Source organism: Heptranchias perlo, chromosome 16 (assembly GCF_035084215.1).
Source record: "Heptranchias perlo isolate sHepPer1 chromosome 16, sHepPer1.hap1, whole genome shotgun sequence".
Classification (NCBI taxonomy): Eukaryota; Metazoa; Chordata; class Chondrichthyes; order Hexanchiformes; family Hexanchidae; genus Heptranchias; species Heptranchias perlo.
Window position 1 is genome coordinate 21,937,627 of NC_090340.1, and position 19,518 is coordinate 21,957,144.

General features: G+C 42.9%; 1 protein-coding gene across 2 annotated transcripts in view; it reads left to right on the top strand.

The window, feature by feature from the left end:
- The window catches only part of cpne2 (copine II), a 202,152-nt gene that overhangs the window by 122,178 nt on the left and 60,456 nt on the right, over positions 1-19,518 (top strand). For both annotated transcript variants that reach the window (XM_067997780.1, XM_067997781.1), the window contains one exon: positions 18,138-18,189. In XM_067997780.1, the coding sequence (XP_067853881.1) occupies positions 18,138-18,189 (52 nt within the window). The remainder of the gene's footprint in view (positions 1-18,137; positions 18,190-19,518) is intronic.

The following is a 19,518-nucleotide window of genomic DNA, read 5'->3' on the forward strand; positions in this document are numbered from 1 at the left end:
AGCTCCTGATTGAAATAGGCAGGTGCTAATAAATGGAAGTTTGGTTTCCATTTGCAAATCTACGGTAGCTTTTGTTGGTATTTGTTAGCGGTTTTTGCTGGATTTGTGCTACACCGTGTGGAATAAGGGGGTCTTTGGGTTACAGTTTGGAACTCCCACCATAACCCTGTGCCCCCTTCGGAATACCACTCTACATGTGTGTTACTTAGAGGAAGGGAAGAACACTTGGATTCCTCCTCACATCCGCTATATAATAAAGAAAGAGGAAAGAACCTGCTTTTATACAGCACCTCAGCACTGGTGTTAAACGTGACAGCCAATTTGTGCACAGCGAGGCACCACAAACAATGAACGACCAAATCATATTTTTTAGCAATGTTGGCTAAGGGATAAATGTTGGCCAGGACACCTTGTTCTTCCTCAAATAGTCCCAGAGGATCTTATATATCCAGCCGAACAGACAGACAGGGCCTCGGTTTAATATCGCATCCAATAATGCAGCACTCCCTCAGTGCTGCACTCAAGTGTCGGACTAGATTATGTGCTCAACTCCCTGTCAGGGTTTGAACTCACAACCTTCTGAGGCGAAAGTGCTACCAGTTGAGTCAAGCCAACTCGTGACATGTTATAAGCTGTTCAGCACACTCCCCGGTGATTCCAACAATCTTTCATGCCCAGAAGGTGCCTTTCTTTTAAAAGCATGACCTCAGGAATCAGGACCCTGGCCCTCACCAGCTGCGATCTGATGCTCTGGCCAGCTGTCTCTCGCTCATCTTCTGCCGCCCCCCCCCACCTGCTCCTGCTCACTTGTACTCCATGTTCACCCAGACCACTCTCCTCAAATTTACTTTATAAAACCCCTGGGGCCGACGAACCTGTAGATTTCTACAGCCCCCCCCACCTTCCTTGAAGCTGCTGCCACGACTGCTCCCAGATACTTTCTTTGGCTTCTGCCACTGACTCAGCAGCCACCATTAAGAAAAACAGGTGCCCCTTTAAATTTCTGCAGGCTTTTAAGACCTGCATCAGTTCACGAGCTCCTATCCGTTAATGAGTGAGTGCCTAATTGGAAGCAGTAATCCTGCCAGGTGCTCACACAAGCGTGAAGTCAATGAGCTGAGCTGGGAGATACGGCTGGGTTTTGAAGGCCTCCGGTCAGGTGGATTCAAACTCCTGGAGTTTTCAGACCACACTAAATCCGGGGCCATTAGGTCCTGGAAACATTTTAATTAAATTGATTTTAATATTGTTGAATTCTGTTTTCTGCTAATTTGCCTCTGGCTAAACTACATAAATAAACAAATCTAATAGGGCATCGTCTGTGTGCATGATGTAAATGAGCTAGTTTTTAGGGAAAATTAACATCACTTTTGCAACTGCAACAGATGTCCTAGGAAAAAAGATGAATCAATTAAACTGCAGCAGGAGGTCTCATGTATTCCTCTCATTAGTTGGCCTTGAGAATGATAATGTTGTCTGTGAATGATTTATGGTTGGGAAGCATCAGATTTAGTCCTTGTGGCCCGATCCCCCTTTCTCCCAAACATAAAATAGCAAAAGAAACGTATTGATTCAAATGTTTTCATCCTGGTGCCTTCTGTTATGAAGGGTTCAGCAAGGCGTTGTTTGTTAACTTCTGCCCTTTACTCTTAGGTTCCTCACAGTCGTAAATGGAACTACGGGGAGTTGGTGGTGTGGATACACAAGCCCCCAATCCTGAAGCTAGCCCCCACTGTAGAATATCTTCATGGCACTATTTCGAAGAAGAGCAGGGCAGTTCTCCCCAGAGTCCTGGCCAATATTTACCCCCTCAACCAACATCACTAAAAACAGAGTATCTGGTCATTTATCTCATTGCTGCTTGTGGGGCCTTGCTGTGTGGGATTTGGCACTTGCCTGACTTTCAACAGCAACTGCACTTCAAAACAAAAAAGGGGCTTCCTTGCCTCTGAAGCACTTTGGGATGTCCTAGGGAGCTGAAAGGGGCTATATGAATGCAAGTTATTTTTTTCAATGAAACAAAAACAGAAAATGCTGGAAATACACATAGGGTCAGTCAGCATCTGTAAAGAGAAAAAGACAGGATCTGCCTGAAATATTAATCTGTCCTGACTGACTTGCTGTGCATTTCCGTCATTTTGTGTTTTTGTTTCAAATTTCCAGCACTTATAGTTTTATTTTTTTCATTTTTTTATTTGATACGTTGTGATCTCAGTTTCTAGCTGCACTGTTGGTAAGCCAAGGTGGAAAGTGGAACAAGTCAGCTCGTTCTCAGGTCAGGGTCCGTCCTGATTTTTGATTTATGACTTGGTTACCATGTAGTCCACAGCTCAGTTCTTTGGGAATTTTTGGTCTGAGGGAAGAACATGAAGGCCATGTAAATGCAAGAAGAAGGAAACAGACGTGATAGGAACATAGGAATTGCTAGACAAAAGAAACCAAGGTCCATCTACCATCTTGGTTGTTGCATGATACAATGATAATGGAGTTGTTGACTAATCATAGCAATCAATCTCTATCAATTAGTCTACAACAGACCCAGACATGAGGCAAGGAAAATCCCAGTGGTGCAGAGGGTTGGGAACCATAGGTCCAAAGTCACCTTTTCCTCCCAAGCTTGCTACACTTACCACAGGTCATGTTTCAAATTATTCATATACCGTATCCCAAAATCTTATTTTCTGAAGGAAATCTATTTAATTTGCAATTGAACGATTTCAACACGAACAACTTCCACCAGCTCCCTAGGGATTCTGTTCCATAGATTGACCTAGGAACCTAGGAACAGGAGTAGGCCATTCAGGCCCTCGAGCCTGTTCCGCTATTTAATTGGATCATGGTTAATCTGTAATATTCATTTAACAAGTCTTCCATTTTCTTGTTGTCTATTATAGTATCACCTGTGTATTTAATAGGTCCCACATTTCCCTTACCCACTCTCTTTCTCGTAATATATTTATAAAAACATTTACTGTTAGGCTTAATATCCCTTGCAAGTTTGTGTCGTATTCCCTTTCAAGCAGCTCTTTGTATTCCTTTGTTGCTTTTTATAACTCTCTCAGTCTGTTGGATTTCCACTTTTCTTTGCATTTGCGTAAGCCTCTTTTAGCTTTATGCTGTATCTTACCTCATATGTTGACCATGGTTGCATAACTACACAAGTGGAGTGTTTGCCTTTTAGGCGCATGTACTGGACTACACTGAAAATGTGTAGTCATGGTGAAATGGGCAGACACAAGGCAGATGAAATTTAATGCAAAGAAGTGTGAAGTGATGCATTTTGGTAGGAAGAATGAGGAGAGGCAATATAAACTAAATGGTACAATTCTAAAGGGGGTGCTTCAACAGGGACACCTGGGGGTATATGTACACAAATCTTTGAAGGTGGCAGGACATGTTGAGAAGGCTGTTAAAAAAAGCATATGGGATCCTGGACTTTATTAGTAGAGGCATAGAGTACAAAAGCAAGGAAGTTATGCTAAACCTTTATAAATCACTGGTTAAGCCTCAGCTGGAATATTGTGTTCAATTCTGGGTACCCACTTTAGGAAGGATGTCAAGGCCTTAGAGAGGGTTCAGAAGAGATTTACTAGAATGGTACCAGGGATGAGGGACTTCAGTTATGTGAAGAGAATGGAGAAGCTGGGGTGGTTCTCCTTAGAACAGAGAAGGTTAAGGGGAAATTTGATAGAGGTGTTCAAAATCATGAACAGTTTTGACAGAGTAAACAAGGAAAAACTGTTTCCAGTGGCAGACGGGCCAGTAACCAGAGGACAGATTTAAAATTATCGACAAAAGAGCCAGAGGCGACATGAGGAAACATTTCTTTATGTAGCAAGTTGTAATGATCTGGAATGCACTGCCTGAAAGGATGGTGGAAGCAGATTCAATAGTAACTTTCAAAAGGGAATTGGATAAATATTTGAAAAGGAAAAATTTACAGGACTATGGGGAAAGAGCAGGGGAATGGGACTAATTGGATAGCTCTTTCAAAGAGCAGGCACAGGCACAATGGCCTCCTCCTGTGCTCTACCTACTATGATACTATGTATCTTAACTCCATCTACCTGCCTTGGTTCCATATCCCCTAATACCCTTGCCTCACAAAAATCTATCAATCTCAGTTTTGAAATTTTCAATTGACCAAGCTTTGACAGCTTTTTGGGGGAGAGAGTTCCAGATTTCCACTGGAATTCTAAGGCTGGAAAGGTCTCTCAATGAATGACGAGTTGCTTTTTATTCTTTCAGATATTCAGATTTATTTTGGTGAGGTGAATTATTAAATCTGAGTGACAGCTAATTCAGCCTGTGTTTCCTCGTTCTTTATTCTGCACTTGGTTTGCAATGATCATAATGATGATTTCTCCTGGTCTGATTTGCAGTTATTTTAAGAGCCACGTTGCTATGGCAAGCTCTGAAATGTACATTTACTGAATGAAAAGGTTAAGTGTAAAGGACCTGAGGTGGGCCATCACTTTTCAAGTACATTCTATCCTTATTTATCTTGATTTTCAAAAGCCACATTTCTGCAGACGGTGGCTTGTACAAAACATAATACATCTATTGTTTTGTTACAGATTGCGAGTGTTTTTCTACCAAATGCTTACTGTTCAAAACATCAGTGTTAATTGGTTACAGATGCACTTCAGCAGATGATAAATCCGGACACCAGTTGTACTGTCCCGAGTGCATCAATCTGACTGAACTGTTCCCCATAGGACACAGATGGAGTTTGAATGAAATGTCTCAGATCCAATAGGTGTTTGATGGATGTTTCTTGTGGCTATATCTGTTGCCATGACACTGGAATATCCCTGGATTAAAAATGGGAAAGCCAGTATTTAATCTGAAAATATATCATTGGCTGCAAAGTGGCTGAGGTAATCTCATTAAATGTTAACCATTCCATACACAACAGCAACAAACAGCAACTTGGGTTTGTGTAGCCCTCCTTACACAAAAGGACATCTAGGAGCACCTTACAGGGGAGGGAGAGGTGGGCAGCGGTCAGGAGGTGAGAGAGCTTGGCAGGAGAGATGGAATGTACAGTCAGAGAGAGAGATCTGCAAAAGGCCTTTTGAAGACAAGGGAGAGGTAGGAAGGTGCGGGGAGTTCCAGAGGACAGCTGTGAGGTATCTGATCAATCAGCCTCCGATGATGAAGCAGGGAACAAGCGGTAATCCAGAGGGACATGTGGCAGGAGAAGACTTCCTAAATAGGGTGATGCAAGGCCATGGAAGGATTTGAAAATGAGGACAAGTATCATGAAATAAATCTTTGGGGCAGAGGGAGCCAGTCAAGTTGGGAGAGGACAGGAGTGATGGGTGTCCAGACTTTGTGCAGGTATGGCGTCTGACCTTAGAGTTGTTTTTTTTTTAAATGCGGAGATTCATAATAATTTATTATAATTAATCTGTATGATTACACCACTGTAGTTATATCAGTGTTATGACAAGACTGCAAACATGTTAAAGTCCTTCATAATGTACAAAATAAAAGCAAATAAAATGTTTCCATATGTGATTGGATAAGTGAGCTTATGATCTCTAGATTGACAGCCTGTGGACCAGCACCAGGAATTCTAATAGATAACAGGAAACTCAATCAATCAAATTGTCCACAGGGATTTCTGGTTGTAGAGTTCTGAATGACGTGAAGGATGGAGGCAAGTTGGCTAATAATAAGAGTAGGCATGGCTCTAAATCTGTGGCATGCAAGTGACTGGAGAGTCTATTGACCTCAGTGAAACGTTCCTTTGTGAACATCCTGTGCTTATCAATGGAAGTTTATTTACGCTCAATTTGTAGAGATAGGAACTGGAGTTGGACTTGTTGAAGATTGTATGCGTTTCATATATATTCATGATTTGTATCACATTCTGAGCCCGTTCCTTTAGTAAAGCCCCATGCTGTCAGTAAACTGATGTATTGAAACATTCATTACAACAGGCTGCTATCAAACAGTGTTATCACAAAAATAATAGCTTCCTGTTAGAAATTAATGCTCATCTAGGAGAGTACCCTAGTATCTTCCTGCTTTGTAGAACTTGTCTTATGGGTTTATTTCTGGAATCTGGAAGAAGCTGTCTTGCTTAATAATGCACTTAAAGCAGTACCGCACCAACTGGCTGATAGATTGGTGCCTGATTTACATACATTAACTCACTATCCTTTTTATTTAAGTACAATTTTAAAGGAGGTGCAGGAACAGAGAGGCCTGGGCGTTTAGGTATAGAAATCCTTGAAGGTGGCAGGACAAGGTGAGAAGGCTGTTAAAAAGGCATATGGGATCCTTGGCTTTATAAATAGAGGCATAAAGTACAAAAGAAAGGAAATTATGGTAAACCTTTATAAATCACTGGTTAGGCCTCAGCTGGAGTATTGTGTCCCATTCTAGGCACCACACTTTAGGAAGGATGTCAAGTCCTTGGAGATGGTGCAGAGGAGATTCACTAGAATGGTACCAGGTAGGAGGGACTTCAGTTATGTGGAGACACGAGAGAAGCTGGGGTTGTTCTCCTTAGAGCAGAGAAAGTTAAAGATAGATTTAATAGAGGTGTTCAAAATTATGAGGGGTTTTGATAGAGTAAATAGGGAGAAACTGTTTCCACTCGCAGGAGGGTCAGTAACCAAAGGATACAGATTTAAGATAATTGTCAAAAGAAACAGAGGGGAGATAAGGAGGTTTTTTTTACATAGTGAATTGTTATGATTTGGAATGCACTGCCTGAAAGGTTGGTGGAAGCAGATTCAATAGTAACTTTCAAAAGAGAATTAGATATATATCTGAAAAGGAAAAAATTGCAGGGCTATGGGGAAAGAGGAGAGTGAGAGTAACTGGATAGTTCTTTCAACAAGCCAGCACAGGCACGATGGGCTGAATGGCCTCCTTCTGTGCTGTAAGATTCTATGACAGGCCAAAGCATCACTCCGTTGGTACTGCACCGAGGAGCGTTCTCACATATTTCAGCATGGATCGTGGGTCTGTGCCCAACACTGAAAGCTGGTCTTTCAGATGCGTCACTGCACGCAGTTGCATTCCATTACTTTCCCATTCTGGAGAATGAGAAGGAAAACACTGAATCCTAGCTGTGGAAATTCCAGAGACTCTTAAATAAAGAAAGAACTTGCATTTATATAGTGCCTTTCATGACGTCACAAAGTGCTTTACAGCCAATGAAGTACTTTTTTGAAGTCACGATTGTAATGTAGGGAAACATGGCAATCAATTTGCACACAGCAAGGTCTCACAATCAGAAATTAAATAGTGATCAGATAATCTGTTCAGTGATGTTGGTTGAGGGATATATATTGGCCAGGACAGCATCCAAATGACAGCACCTCCTACAGTGCAGCACTCCCTCAGTATTGTACTGAAGTGTTAGCCTGGATTATGTGCTCAAGTCTCTGGAGTGGGACTTGAACCCACAACCTTCTGACTCAGAGGCAAGAGTACTAGCACTGAGCCAAGGCTGACACTGTCTTGGAGTAGCTGGCTTGCCCTGGTCCACAGGAGAGAAGATGGCCTATAAATGACCCCTGAACCATGTTGTAAATGCCACTGCTGTAAAGTGATGGCTTTTGTGCTTTTTGTGAATGGTGCACCAATTGGGACAACTTAAGACAGCAAAAATTATACATGACTATACGATAACAGAGTAATTACATGGCCATCAAACGGTATACTTAGAAGGAGAAAAAAATTAAATTTCAGAAGAGGCTGCTGAACATAGCATCACTGAAGCAAAAATTTTTAATTTTTCAATGCTGTCAATTTAGCAAAAAATAATCTTTCCCTTAGTGATTTATTTGTCTTTAATGATTTTTATGCAACAAAATAAGCACAATAGACCAATTAGAATAATGCACAACACCAGGAGGGAAAAATCAGCCAAAGAAAATCATAGCAATGTAGATATTAAATGCCGATAATTCCAATTTTTAATCTTTATGAAAAATTGAAAGCAAGAAGAAATGAAACACAGAGAGCAGTCTTCAAACTATTGGATTGACTGACTTTTCCACTGGGTTTAACTTTTAAAGTTCCAGTATCAAATTAGACTTCAATCCAGGGTCAGTTTGGGTCAGTCGGTTGCACCTTTGCCTCCTCGTCAAGGGAAAAGAGTTGGCATTTGGTGGCATGGGTGAACAGAGACAGATGAGTGGCGTCTGAACGCAGCTGCAATCTGTCATACTGCGTGGAGAGGTGAGACTTAAGTGAGAAAGGAAAGAGGGGAAGATGGTTAAAAACCCCACAGTTCTTGTCCTCCAGCCTCGCCAGACGCCACACTCCTGACATAACCCCTGCCCACAATGTCCATGACCTGCTCTTGAAGTGGGGACAGCACATGGATGAAGTGTGGCCCGCCTCCTGTGGCTGTCTGCTCCCTGATGTGGAGATGCCGGTAATGTACTGGGGTGGAAAAATGTAAGGAATCTTACAACACCAGGTTATAGTCCAACAATTTTATTTGAAAATCACAAGCTTTCGGAGATTATCTCCTTCGTCAGGTGACCTGACGAAGGAGAAAGCCTCCGAAAGCTTGTGATTTTCAAATAAAACTGTTGGACTATAACCTGGTGTTGTAAGATTCCTTACATTTGTCTGCTCCCTGTTATTGTGTGCAACCTTGACCTGCAAAAAATAAAGGAGCATGTCAGAGTTAGAGCAGTGAGATGTTTTGAGGAGGTGCAAGTAAGGATAGAATAGTATTGTTGGTGTGTTCAAGGTGGCAGAGGTGAGGAGGTGAAGAGCATAATAGTGAGGAGAGTAGCTGGTGCAGAGTGCTGTGGTAGGAGCAGAAGGAGACGGAGTGAAATGTGGTGCAGTACTTGGAGGAGAGTGATGTTAATCGAGGGAGGGAAGGGTAGTGAGTGCTGGGGCAACAGGTAGTGCAAGGCTAAGCAGAGAGTAATGATAAATTTGAGTTGGGAGGCTTACCTTAGCTATCCTCGTGAGGTCATTGAACTTCTTCCTGAATTGCAGCCATGTCTTGGAGGCGATACTCCACGCACTAATGCATTATGCCACTTCTGCCCACTCATGCAGAGTTTGCCTGGAAATCTTCCTGCATCCTGGTGGATAGAAGATGCGCCTCCTCCAGCCAACCACCTCCACCAAATCCTCCAAAGCAGTATCTGAAAACCGGGGGGCCCTTGCAGCTTCTCCATTGTCCACAGATAGTTGCCTGCAGCCAAAGTGGACTTCCTCTTTAAGAGTGGCAGGGTGCCTTTAAATCGCATCAGGAATGGGCAAAATTGACACCAACCCCACAGCCCAATCAACAGTGCATCTTATTTTAATTAATGAATTTGCACGAATTTGGGGCTTTCTTTGCAGCCATGTGATCGGGTGCATTCCGAGTGCACTGTCCATTCTATGCACGGAGCAATTTCTCAAGGTACCCTGAGGCAAACTGTAGTGTGCTAAACGCTGCCCAGTCAGAGATTGGTTAACTCAGCCGATCCGAGGTTGAATCTGGGATCTTCTGGGTCACATGGCTTAGTATGTGTTGTATTTGGCCATTCGGGAGCTCTTTAACAAAGTTTATTAATTTTCCTTATTGAAAATAAACATGAGAGGAGATATATATTGATTTTTAAATTAACTTAGCAAAGAATATCAAGGAACATTGCTGGGTGCTTTGTGATGCAGGATTATAATACCTTGATACATTCACATGACAGTAAGCGGGATCATTATGCAGGAAAGGATGATAACGGAACAAACTGATAGATAGGAGCGATTTTACTTCATAACCTAACTAAGTTTTGTGTTATCACTTACAACCGCACTTTCAAACTCCCAACTGTCTAGCCTTTGGCCCTTCATTCACCACAATACTTTTGCAGCCCTCGATCTGCTCAATCTCTCCCCCGTTCCATCTTTTGAGGCCTTTGTCTGCAGCAAAACCTTTACTCTCTCCAATCTTGGTCATTCCCCCCGGTACAGCCCCAACCATCACTCCCTCAAGTCCAGGGGCCGTAGACCTGAGTGTAGCTGTCGCACAACTGGTTTAGTTATCCACCAGATCTGGCTGCCTACATCAAGCACTAACAGGCCTTACGCTTCTCTGCCAAAACCATCCACTACCCCAGGATCATCCTGGAGAGAAAAGATAACTGTGGCTTCTTTTCTCCATTACCAAATGTCTCCCTAAAGCCCCTTTCCATCGCCCCCTCCACCCCCACCTCCAACAAATGCGAGAAGCTCATGGACTTCTTTGTCACTAAGATTGAGATCATCTGTTCAGCTGCCTCTGCTGTTTCCCCTTTTCCATTTGCCCACAGAGCCAAACCTCCCCCCAGGGACCTCCTGCCCTAGCCCTGAACTAAAGTCTCTCTCTAGCTTCTCTCTTGTTTCTCCTCTCTGGGCTCACCTTGTCCATGAGACCCACTTTTTGCTCCCTTGCAGCCTTTGACACACTAACACCTCTCCTCTGTAGTGCAGCTCAGTGAGAATGCCTTAGCTTCATTATACTCTTATCTATCTAATCACAGCCAGAACTTCTCCAACAATTGCTTCTTATCCCACCTCACAATAATACGGTATTCCCCTTACTAGAGAGTAGAGAGTGAGGAGGACATAAAAAAACCTGCAGGGGGATATAGACAGGCTGGGTGAGTGGGCGGAGATTTGGCAGATGAAATACAATATTGGAAAATGTGAGGTTATGCACTTTGGCAGGAAAAACCAGAGAGCAAGTTATTTTCTTGATGGCAAGAGACTGGAAAGTACTGCAGTACAAAGGGATCTGGGGGTCCTAGTGCAAGAAAATCAAAAAGTTAGTATGCAGGTGCAGCAGTTGATCAAGAAGGCCAACGGAATGTTGGCGTTTATCGCTAGGGGGATAGAATATAAAAACAGGGAGGTATTGCTGCAGTTATATAGGGTATTGGTGAGACCGCACCTGGAATACTGCATACAGTTTTGGTGTCCATACTTAAGAAAAGACATACTTGCTCTCGAGGCAGTACAAAGAAGGTTCACTCGGTTAATCCCGGGGATGAGGGGGTGGACATATGAGGAGAGGTTGAGTAGATTGGGACTCTACTCATTGGAATTCAGAAGAATGAGATGCGATCTTATTGAAACATATAAGATTGTGAAGGGGCTTGATCGGGTGGATGCGGTAAGGATGTTCCCAAGGTTGGATGAAACTAGAACTAGGGGGCATAATCTTAGAATAAGGGGCTGCTCTTTCAAAACTGAGATGAGGAGAAACTTCTTCACTCAGAAGGTGGTAGGTCTGTGGAATTTGCTGCCCCAGGAAGCTGTGGAAGCTAAATCATTGAATAAATTCAAAGCAGAAATAGACAGTTTCCTAGAAGTGAAGGGAATTAGGGGTTACGGGGAGTGGGCAGGAAAGTGGACATGAAATTAGATTTGAGGTTAGGATCAGATCAGCCATGATCTTATTAAATGGCGGAGCAGGCTCGAAGGGCCGATTGGCCTACTCCTGCTCCTATTTCTTATGTTCTTATGTTCTTACTCTTATTCAAATACATGCTGCCCCTTGGTGATATCGTCTGTAAACACGGGGTCAGCTTTCAATGTACCTGACGACACACCAGCTGTATCTCTCCTTATATTTAAATTTCTTCATGGCCTTGCCCTCCCTAGCTCTGTAATCTTAAGTCCCACAACACCCCCCACCCCCCAGAACTCTTCGTTCCTCTGACTGGGGGAGATAGAGGAACAGATATGTAGGCAAATCTCAGAAAATTGTGCAAATAATAGGGTAATAATAGTGGGGGATTTCAATTTCCCCAATATTAACTGGGATACTCAGAGTGTAAAAGGCTTAGAGGGTACAAAATTCTTAACGTGCATCCAGGAGAGCTTTTTGAGCCAGCATGTAGAAAGTCCTACAAGAGAGGGGGCGGTACTGGACCTAATTCTAGGGAATGTGGCCGGCCAAGTGGAAGAAGTGCTAGTAGGTGAGCACTTTGGTGACAGTGACCATAATTCGGTGAGATTTAAGGTGGTCATGGAAAAGGACAGGGAGGGGCCGGAAATAAAGGTTCTAAATTGGGGGAAGGCCGATTTTAATAGGATAAGGCAGGATCTGGCCAAAATGGACTGGAATCAGCTGCTTGTAGGAAAATCCGCATCGGAGCAATGGGAGTCTTTCAGAAGGGAGATTGAGACCATACAATGGCAACATGTTCCCGTAAAGGTCAAGGGTGGTTCCAAGAACTCCAGGGAACCTTGGATGTCAGGGGATATACGAGAATGGATTAGGAAAAAAAGGAGGGCTTTTGGCAGATACAAAAGGCTAAAGACGGAGGAAACCCTAGAGGAGTACAAAAAGTGCAGGGGGATACTTAAAAAAGAAATTAGGAGATCAAGGAGGGGCCATGAAATAACACTGGCGAGCAAAATAAAGGAAAATCCTAAGATGTTTTATAAGTATATTAAGGGTAAGAGGATGACGAGGGAAAAAATAGGGCCCATTAGGGACAAAAATGGCAATCTGTGTGTGGAGCCGGCAGATGTAGGAGGGGTTCTAAATGAATTTTTTGCATCTGTTTTCACTATGGAGAAGGACGATGTAGACAGAGAAATACGGCAGGGGGACTGTGATATACTCGAACATATTAACATCGAGCGGGAGGAGGTATTGGCGGTTTTAGCAGGCCTAAAAATGGATAAATCCCCAGGCCCGGACGAAATGTATCCCAGGCTACTGTGTGAGGCAAAGGAGGAGATTGCGGGGGCTCTGACACATATATTCAGAACCTCTCTGGCCACAGGGGATGTGCCAGAGGACTGGAGAACCGCTAATGTAGTACCATTATTCAAGAAGGGGAGTAGGGAAAAACCGGGGAACTACAGGCCAGTGAGCCTAACATCAGTGGTAGGAAAATTATTGGAAAAAATTCTGAAGGACAAAATTAGTCTCCACTTGGAGAAGCAAGGATTAATCAGGGATAGTCAACATGGCTTTGTCAAGGGAAGATCATGTCTGACTAATTTGATTGAATTTTTTGAGGGGGTGACTAGGCGTGTGGATGAGGGTAACGCAGTGGATGTGGTATACATGGATTTCATTAAGGCCTTCGATAAAGTCCCCCACAGGAGACTGGTCAAGAAGGTACGAGCCCATGGAATCCAGGGTGCCTTGGCACTTTGGATACAAAACTGGCTTAGTGGCAGAAGGCAGAGGGTGATGGTCGAAGGTTGTTTTTGTGACTGGAAGCCTGTGGCCAGTGGGGTACCACAGGGATCGGTGCTGGTTCCCTTGCTGTTTGTGGTCTACATTAACGACTTGGATATGAATGTAAAAGGAATGATCAGTAAGTTCGCTGATGATACAAAGATTGGTAGGGTGGTAAATAGCGAGGAGGATAGCCTCAGTCTGCAGGACGATATAGATGGGTTGGTCAGATGGGCGGAACAGTGGCAAATGGAATTTAACCCGGAAAAGTGCGAGGTGATGCACTTTGGAGGGACTAACAAGGCAAGGGAATACACAATGAATGGGAGGACCCTAGGCAAGACAGAGGGTCAGAGGGATCTTGGTGTGCAAGTTCACAGATCCCTGAAGGCGACGGAACAGGTAGATAAGGTGGTAAAGAAGGCATATGGGATACTTGCCTTTATTAGCCGAGGCATAGAATATAAGAGCAAGGAGGTTATGATGGAGCTGTATAAAACACTGGTTAGGCCACAGCTGGAGTACTGTGTGCAGTTCTGGTCGCCACATTACAGGAAGGATGTGATCGCTTTGGAGAGGGTGCAGAGGAGATTCACCAGGATGTTACCAGGGCTGGAGCGCTTCAGCTATGAAGAGAGACTGGGAAGATTGGGTTTGTTTTCCTTGGAGCAGAGGAGGCTGAGGGGGGACAAGATTGAGGTGTACAAAATTATGAGGGGCACAGATAGGATGGATACTAAGGAGCTTTTTCCCTTCGTTGAGGGTTCTATAACAAGGGGACATAGATTCAAGGTAAAAGGCGGGAGGTTTAGAGGGGATTTGAGAAAGAACCTTTTCACCCAGAGGGTGGTTGGAGTCTGGAACTCACTGCCTGAAAGGGTTGTGGAGGCAGGAACCCTCACAACATTCAAGAAGCATTTGGATGAGCACTTGAAATGCCATAGCATACAAGGCAACGGACCAAATGCTGGAATATGGGATTAGAGTAGACAGGGCTGATGGCCGGCGCGGACACGATGGGCCGAAGGGCCTCTATCCGTGCTGTATAACTCTATGACTCTATGATTTCTTGTGCCCCTTCCTTTACCCCACCATTGGCAGCCATGCCTTCAGTCACCTAGATTTCCCTCCCTAAACCTCTTCAACTCTCTCTCCTCCTTTAAGACACTCCTTAAAATCCATCTCTTTGACCAAGCTTTTGGTCGCCCCTCCTAACAACTCCTTCTTTGACTTATCTTCCTTTTTTTTATTACACCTCTGCGTAATCGCCTTGGGACGATTTTCTACATTAAAGGTGCTGTATAAATGCATGTTTTTATTTGCTGTTCCATTACTTGAGTCCAAGCATTCCTGCCTTCTACGTGTAGTACCACTGTCCTGAATAATGAAAATAAGCCTCACGCTGCACACTGGAAGGTTGAGGCCCAATTAGTTCTCATTTGATACATTTTTAGGATATGTCACAGTGAGACAAAAGGGTTTGTGGTTTTGAATCGACACCTATTGTATTCGCAAATCAAATATGCGGAAAACACACAGCAGGTTGATTCACATCTGAAAGGGAGCGATGAGCTGTTGTCTCTGGTGGGACTCTTCATCAGAACTCATGAGTCCTGATGCAAATTACGCTTTGACCCATGCTTTTTCCTTTTATCTTTGTTGTATCCCTGTTAAATGAAAATGTTTTCCGTGCTGACTGCACAATGTCCACTCGTTCTGAACAAAGCATTGGTTTGTTTCAGAAGCTATCCAGTTATGGCAAGACATAGTCCAGAAATTGCTTAAAAAAAGAACAGTGAGCTCAACAGCGCTCACCGTTGTTAGCGGCGAAATCGAGGGGCAAGTTCTGGCCTTCGCATATGTGCAGTGAGATCCGGAACTTGCTCCTCCTGATTCGCTGGCGATATGACAATTTCGAATTAAAGGGATATCACCGACAATTTCGAATTAAAGGGATATCACCGACTGGAATCAATGGACCAGCACCAACTTGCTCTTCTGCCCAGCTGGAAAGTAACTAATATCATCACAAAACAGGTAAACTTAAAAACACCAGGCCTAAACTACGTTTTAACAGTGCGGTAAGTCTTAATGACTGCCAAACAATTCAAAATTAACTTTTAAAATGTGGAGTTTCATTACTCCTTATTTTAATCATTTTTGGTCATTAATTTGTTTTTAAAAATAAACATTATCTTTTTACTTTAATTTAATCCGATTATTTCTTATCTTCACTTTTTTGAGGTCAATAACTGTTTTAACAAATGATTTTATTGTTGTATCTTTCAATTCCTGGATTTTACATTCAACCTGCAGAAAATCTTTGCAGCGTGTCAAAAATGCTGCAATCTGATTGGTGGAGGGGTGAGAGTGATCCTCTCGTCCCTCCCATGGGCCCTAGCTTTGTGGAGTTAACACTGGGCTCTTCTCTGCCTCCTATTAGAGGAAGAGCACCCAGTAAAGACTACGGTAAGTTAGTGGGTTAGTGTAAGTCGATGGAGCGACGAGGACTGTTGGTTCGCCACTCGGAGCAATTTCTGGGCCATTGTCTGTCTGTATTCAATTGTTTTGAAACCAGTCATGTGTTAATCTTTCATTAAACTTGACTGTAGACAAGGAATTGTGCAATGTAAGATTCTTCCTGTAATTTCAATGTGGTAAAAGGGTTCTCACTGGGGAGCAATTGATTATAATGTGAAGCAAGCTTCAGGAGGACACAGACAGACTGGTGAAATGGGCAGACACATGGCAGATGCAATTTAATGCGGATAAGTGTGAAGTGATGCACTTTAGGAGGATCAACGTGGAGAGATAGTATAATCTAAATGGTACTATTTTGAGGAGAGTGCAAGAGCAGAGGGACCTGGGGGTGCATAGTCACACATTTGAAGGTGGCAGGGCAAGTTGATAACGTGGTTAAGAAAGCGTATGGGATACTTGGCTTTGTAAGTAGGGGCATTGAATACAAAAACAAGGAAGTCATGCTAAACCTTTACAAATCACTGGTTAGGACTCAGCTGGAGTATTGTGCACAATTCTGGGCACCATACTTTAGGAAGGATGTCAAGACCTTGGAGAGGGTACAGAGGAGGTTTACCAGGATGATACCAGGGATGAGGGACTTCAGTTATGTGGAGAGTTTGGAGAAGCTGCATTGTTCTCCTTAGAACAGAGAAGGTTAATGGGAGACTTAATAGAGATATTCAAAATAATGAGGGGTTTTGATACAGAAAATAGGGAGAAACTGTGGCAAGTGGGTCAGTAACCAGAGGTCATAGATTTAAAATAATTAGCAAAAGAACTAGAGGGGAAGTGAGGAGAATTTTTTTCACGCAGAGGGTTGTTAAGACCTGGAATGCACTACCTGAAAGGGTGGTGGAAACAGATTCCATAGGAACTTTCAAAAGACAATTGGACATGTCTAATTTGCAGGGCTATGGAGAAAAATCTGGGGTGTGGGACTAAATTGGACAGCTCTTTCAAAGAGCTGGCACAGGCATAACGGGCTGAATGGCCTCCTTCTGAGCTGTAAGATTCTATGATTCTATTCTACGATTCTAAGCTAAAAGTTTCCTATATTTGATAGGAATTTATTACATTAGTGCACGACCTAATAGAAACTGATGTTAGCTGTGATTTTACAGGTTAGTAAATCCAAATCCAGCACTCCACAGAAATGCAAATTTCTCACTTGAAGCACTGGCCAGTCAAAAGGAGGGTGAGGTACCAGCTAGTTCACCCTTTCTACCAGTGCCAATGTCGAAGCAATGCTTTCTTCCTCTCAGGCACAGCCTTTGATTAATACATTAGAACTCTTATTGATCCAGTGAACCTATAGAAAATCAATCTTTCTTTGCAAAAATTATCTTAAATTTGGAGGCATGAGAAGGCCAGTATATCAACACTCATCATTAACCGGTACTGAAATAGAAAAATACCCTCAGTACCACCACCCCAATCAATTAGTGGATACACCTGCTGAAAGTCAAGACTGTTGTTTTAACCACGATGAAACTATATATACAATATATTATAATATGTGTGTTCTCTACCTACCTGGCTGGCCATTTTCAGTGGGGCATTTAATACCTGGAAGTTTAATGAAGAATTGGTTACATTTTCAAAAGTCAAACATTCAGCAGATTTTAGAGAAACTACAATTTTGGCCAGTTTCTGGGCACTTCTTTTCTGTGTGCGTGCATGTGTGTTGCCATTCCTTACATCTGTGCTTCTAAGAATATGCACTATGCGATGCTGGGATTTGAACTTCTTGCAGTTGATTTATGTCCTTCAGTTTTTTTTGCCCCTGCCCAGTACAAAATTTTGCAGATATCCTGCCCTTCCTCCTTTGTTATATTCAACAGCACCAATGATGGGTGCATAGCATTCCACTGCCATTCTGGACTTGGTGTTGAGATAACTGCTGTGTGATCCTGCATGCTTGCAAATTGAACCTAATTCCAGAATACCTCAGGAAATGCGCATCAAACCTGATGCCTTGCCGTATTCAGAGGAGTTTTGTGCTCCATCAAACGTTCCCATTGTGATTTTCACTATTTCAACACATTAAGTCAACCGCACTAAAAATTAACTTTTCTCTCAATAATCGGGTATGGTTCTTAGAAGGTTCCATGAAAGGATGAGGGTAGGATACAGGTTTATGTTTGTCTTTTTGATCTTGGTCGTACTTTGGGGAAGATGCTAAGGTCCCCCTCAAGGAGGGAGACTGAGGGTCAATTCGAAGGACAAATGACCCTGGGCCAGGCTCGCACACACACATATTAGGAACTAGTCATGGAGCTGCATTGATGATTACCTGAGAGCAACTAGCTGCCTTTGTAACAAGTGGAGATGTGAACAGGACAATAGCAACAGCCCAGAAAGAACCAAAATAAGTTGCAGTTGCGTTTACTAATAGCTTTCAGGAAAGCATAAATATAATATAGACTGATGTGTTTCATTGCTTTTGTATTCTCAGGTGTCCCATGAATTTGCCATTAACTTCAATCCTACAAACCCCTTTTGCACAGGTTAGTATCTCCTGCTGAAAGTTCCTGTAACTCCATCCGCTTCCATTCGCTGTGGTTCACACAGCTTCGCATCTCCTTGCACTTTGTGTACTTTTCTGCTAATTGTGTTTGGATTCTTCCTGCTCCCGGTAATGAGCAGTGATCAGTGCGAGGGTACAGCCTACTTAAATCTCCCAAGTGTGCTAATTACTGCTGATGTTACTCTGAGTTTATTGCTCTTGTGAAATGATGTCTGGGAGCATCTGACATTGATTTACAGAGAGATTCTCCATCTGCGGAGTGGAGCAATTTATATATAAACATAATGATTTAATGATTTAATAATCCCGGCAAACTGCTCCCATTTTAGAAAATTACTGCTACTGAAATCTTTTGCACTTAGTTTTAAATCATGAATGTGGTGCTCCTGAACGAGGCTTCTGGAAATGATTAATGGTCACAGTATTGACTGGAAGTACATTTTTAAGATGGCTGCTCCTTTCTCTAGAGTTGTCCATGTGGCATGGTGTATTGGTATACCAATATGTACAATTTCCCCCCCACCTAGGAGAGTCTAGGAGAGTCATACCTGGCCACTCTAGTACAACTCCTAGTGTTCACCTGTAGAGTAACATCAGCAGAAACCTGGGAGCATATTGGCTACCTGGCCTCTCAGTTAGGGAACAGGTATCGTGCCTGAGGCCTATAAAAAAGGAATTAAAAAAATAATAATTTAAAATGGAAGGGGAAGAGCTTCTTTAGCTTTCATCATTTAAGTGTTCCAATTTCTTCTTCCCCTCCCTTCCCATCTCCGCCTTCCAATTTTCAAAACTACAGAGCGATATTAATAGATCAAGTAAATGGGCAAAACTGTGGCAAATGGATTTCATTGTAGGCAAGTGTGAGGTCATCCACAGTACACCTGGAGTACTGTGTTCAGTTCTGGGCACCACATCTTACGAAGGATATATTGGCCTCAGAGGGAGTGCAGCTTGGTTTACAAGAATGGTACCTGGACTCCAGGGTTAAATTACGAGGAGAGATTACACAAACTAGGGTTGAATTCCCTGGAATTTAGAAGATTAAGGAGTGATTTGATCGGAGTTTTCAAGATATTAAGGGAACTGATAGGGTAGATAGAGAGAAACTATTTCCACTGGTTGGGGAGTCTAGGACTGGGGGACATAGCCTAAAAATTAGAGCCAGGACTTTCAGGAGTGAAGTTAGGAAACACTTCTACACGCAAAGGGTGGTAGAAGTTTGGAACTCTCTTCTGCAAAAGGCAGTTGATGCTAGCTCAATTGTTAATTTTAAATCTGAAATTGATAGATTGTTGTTAACCAAAGGTAT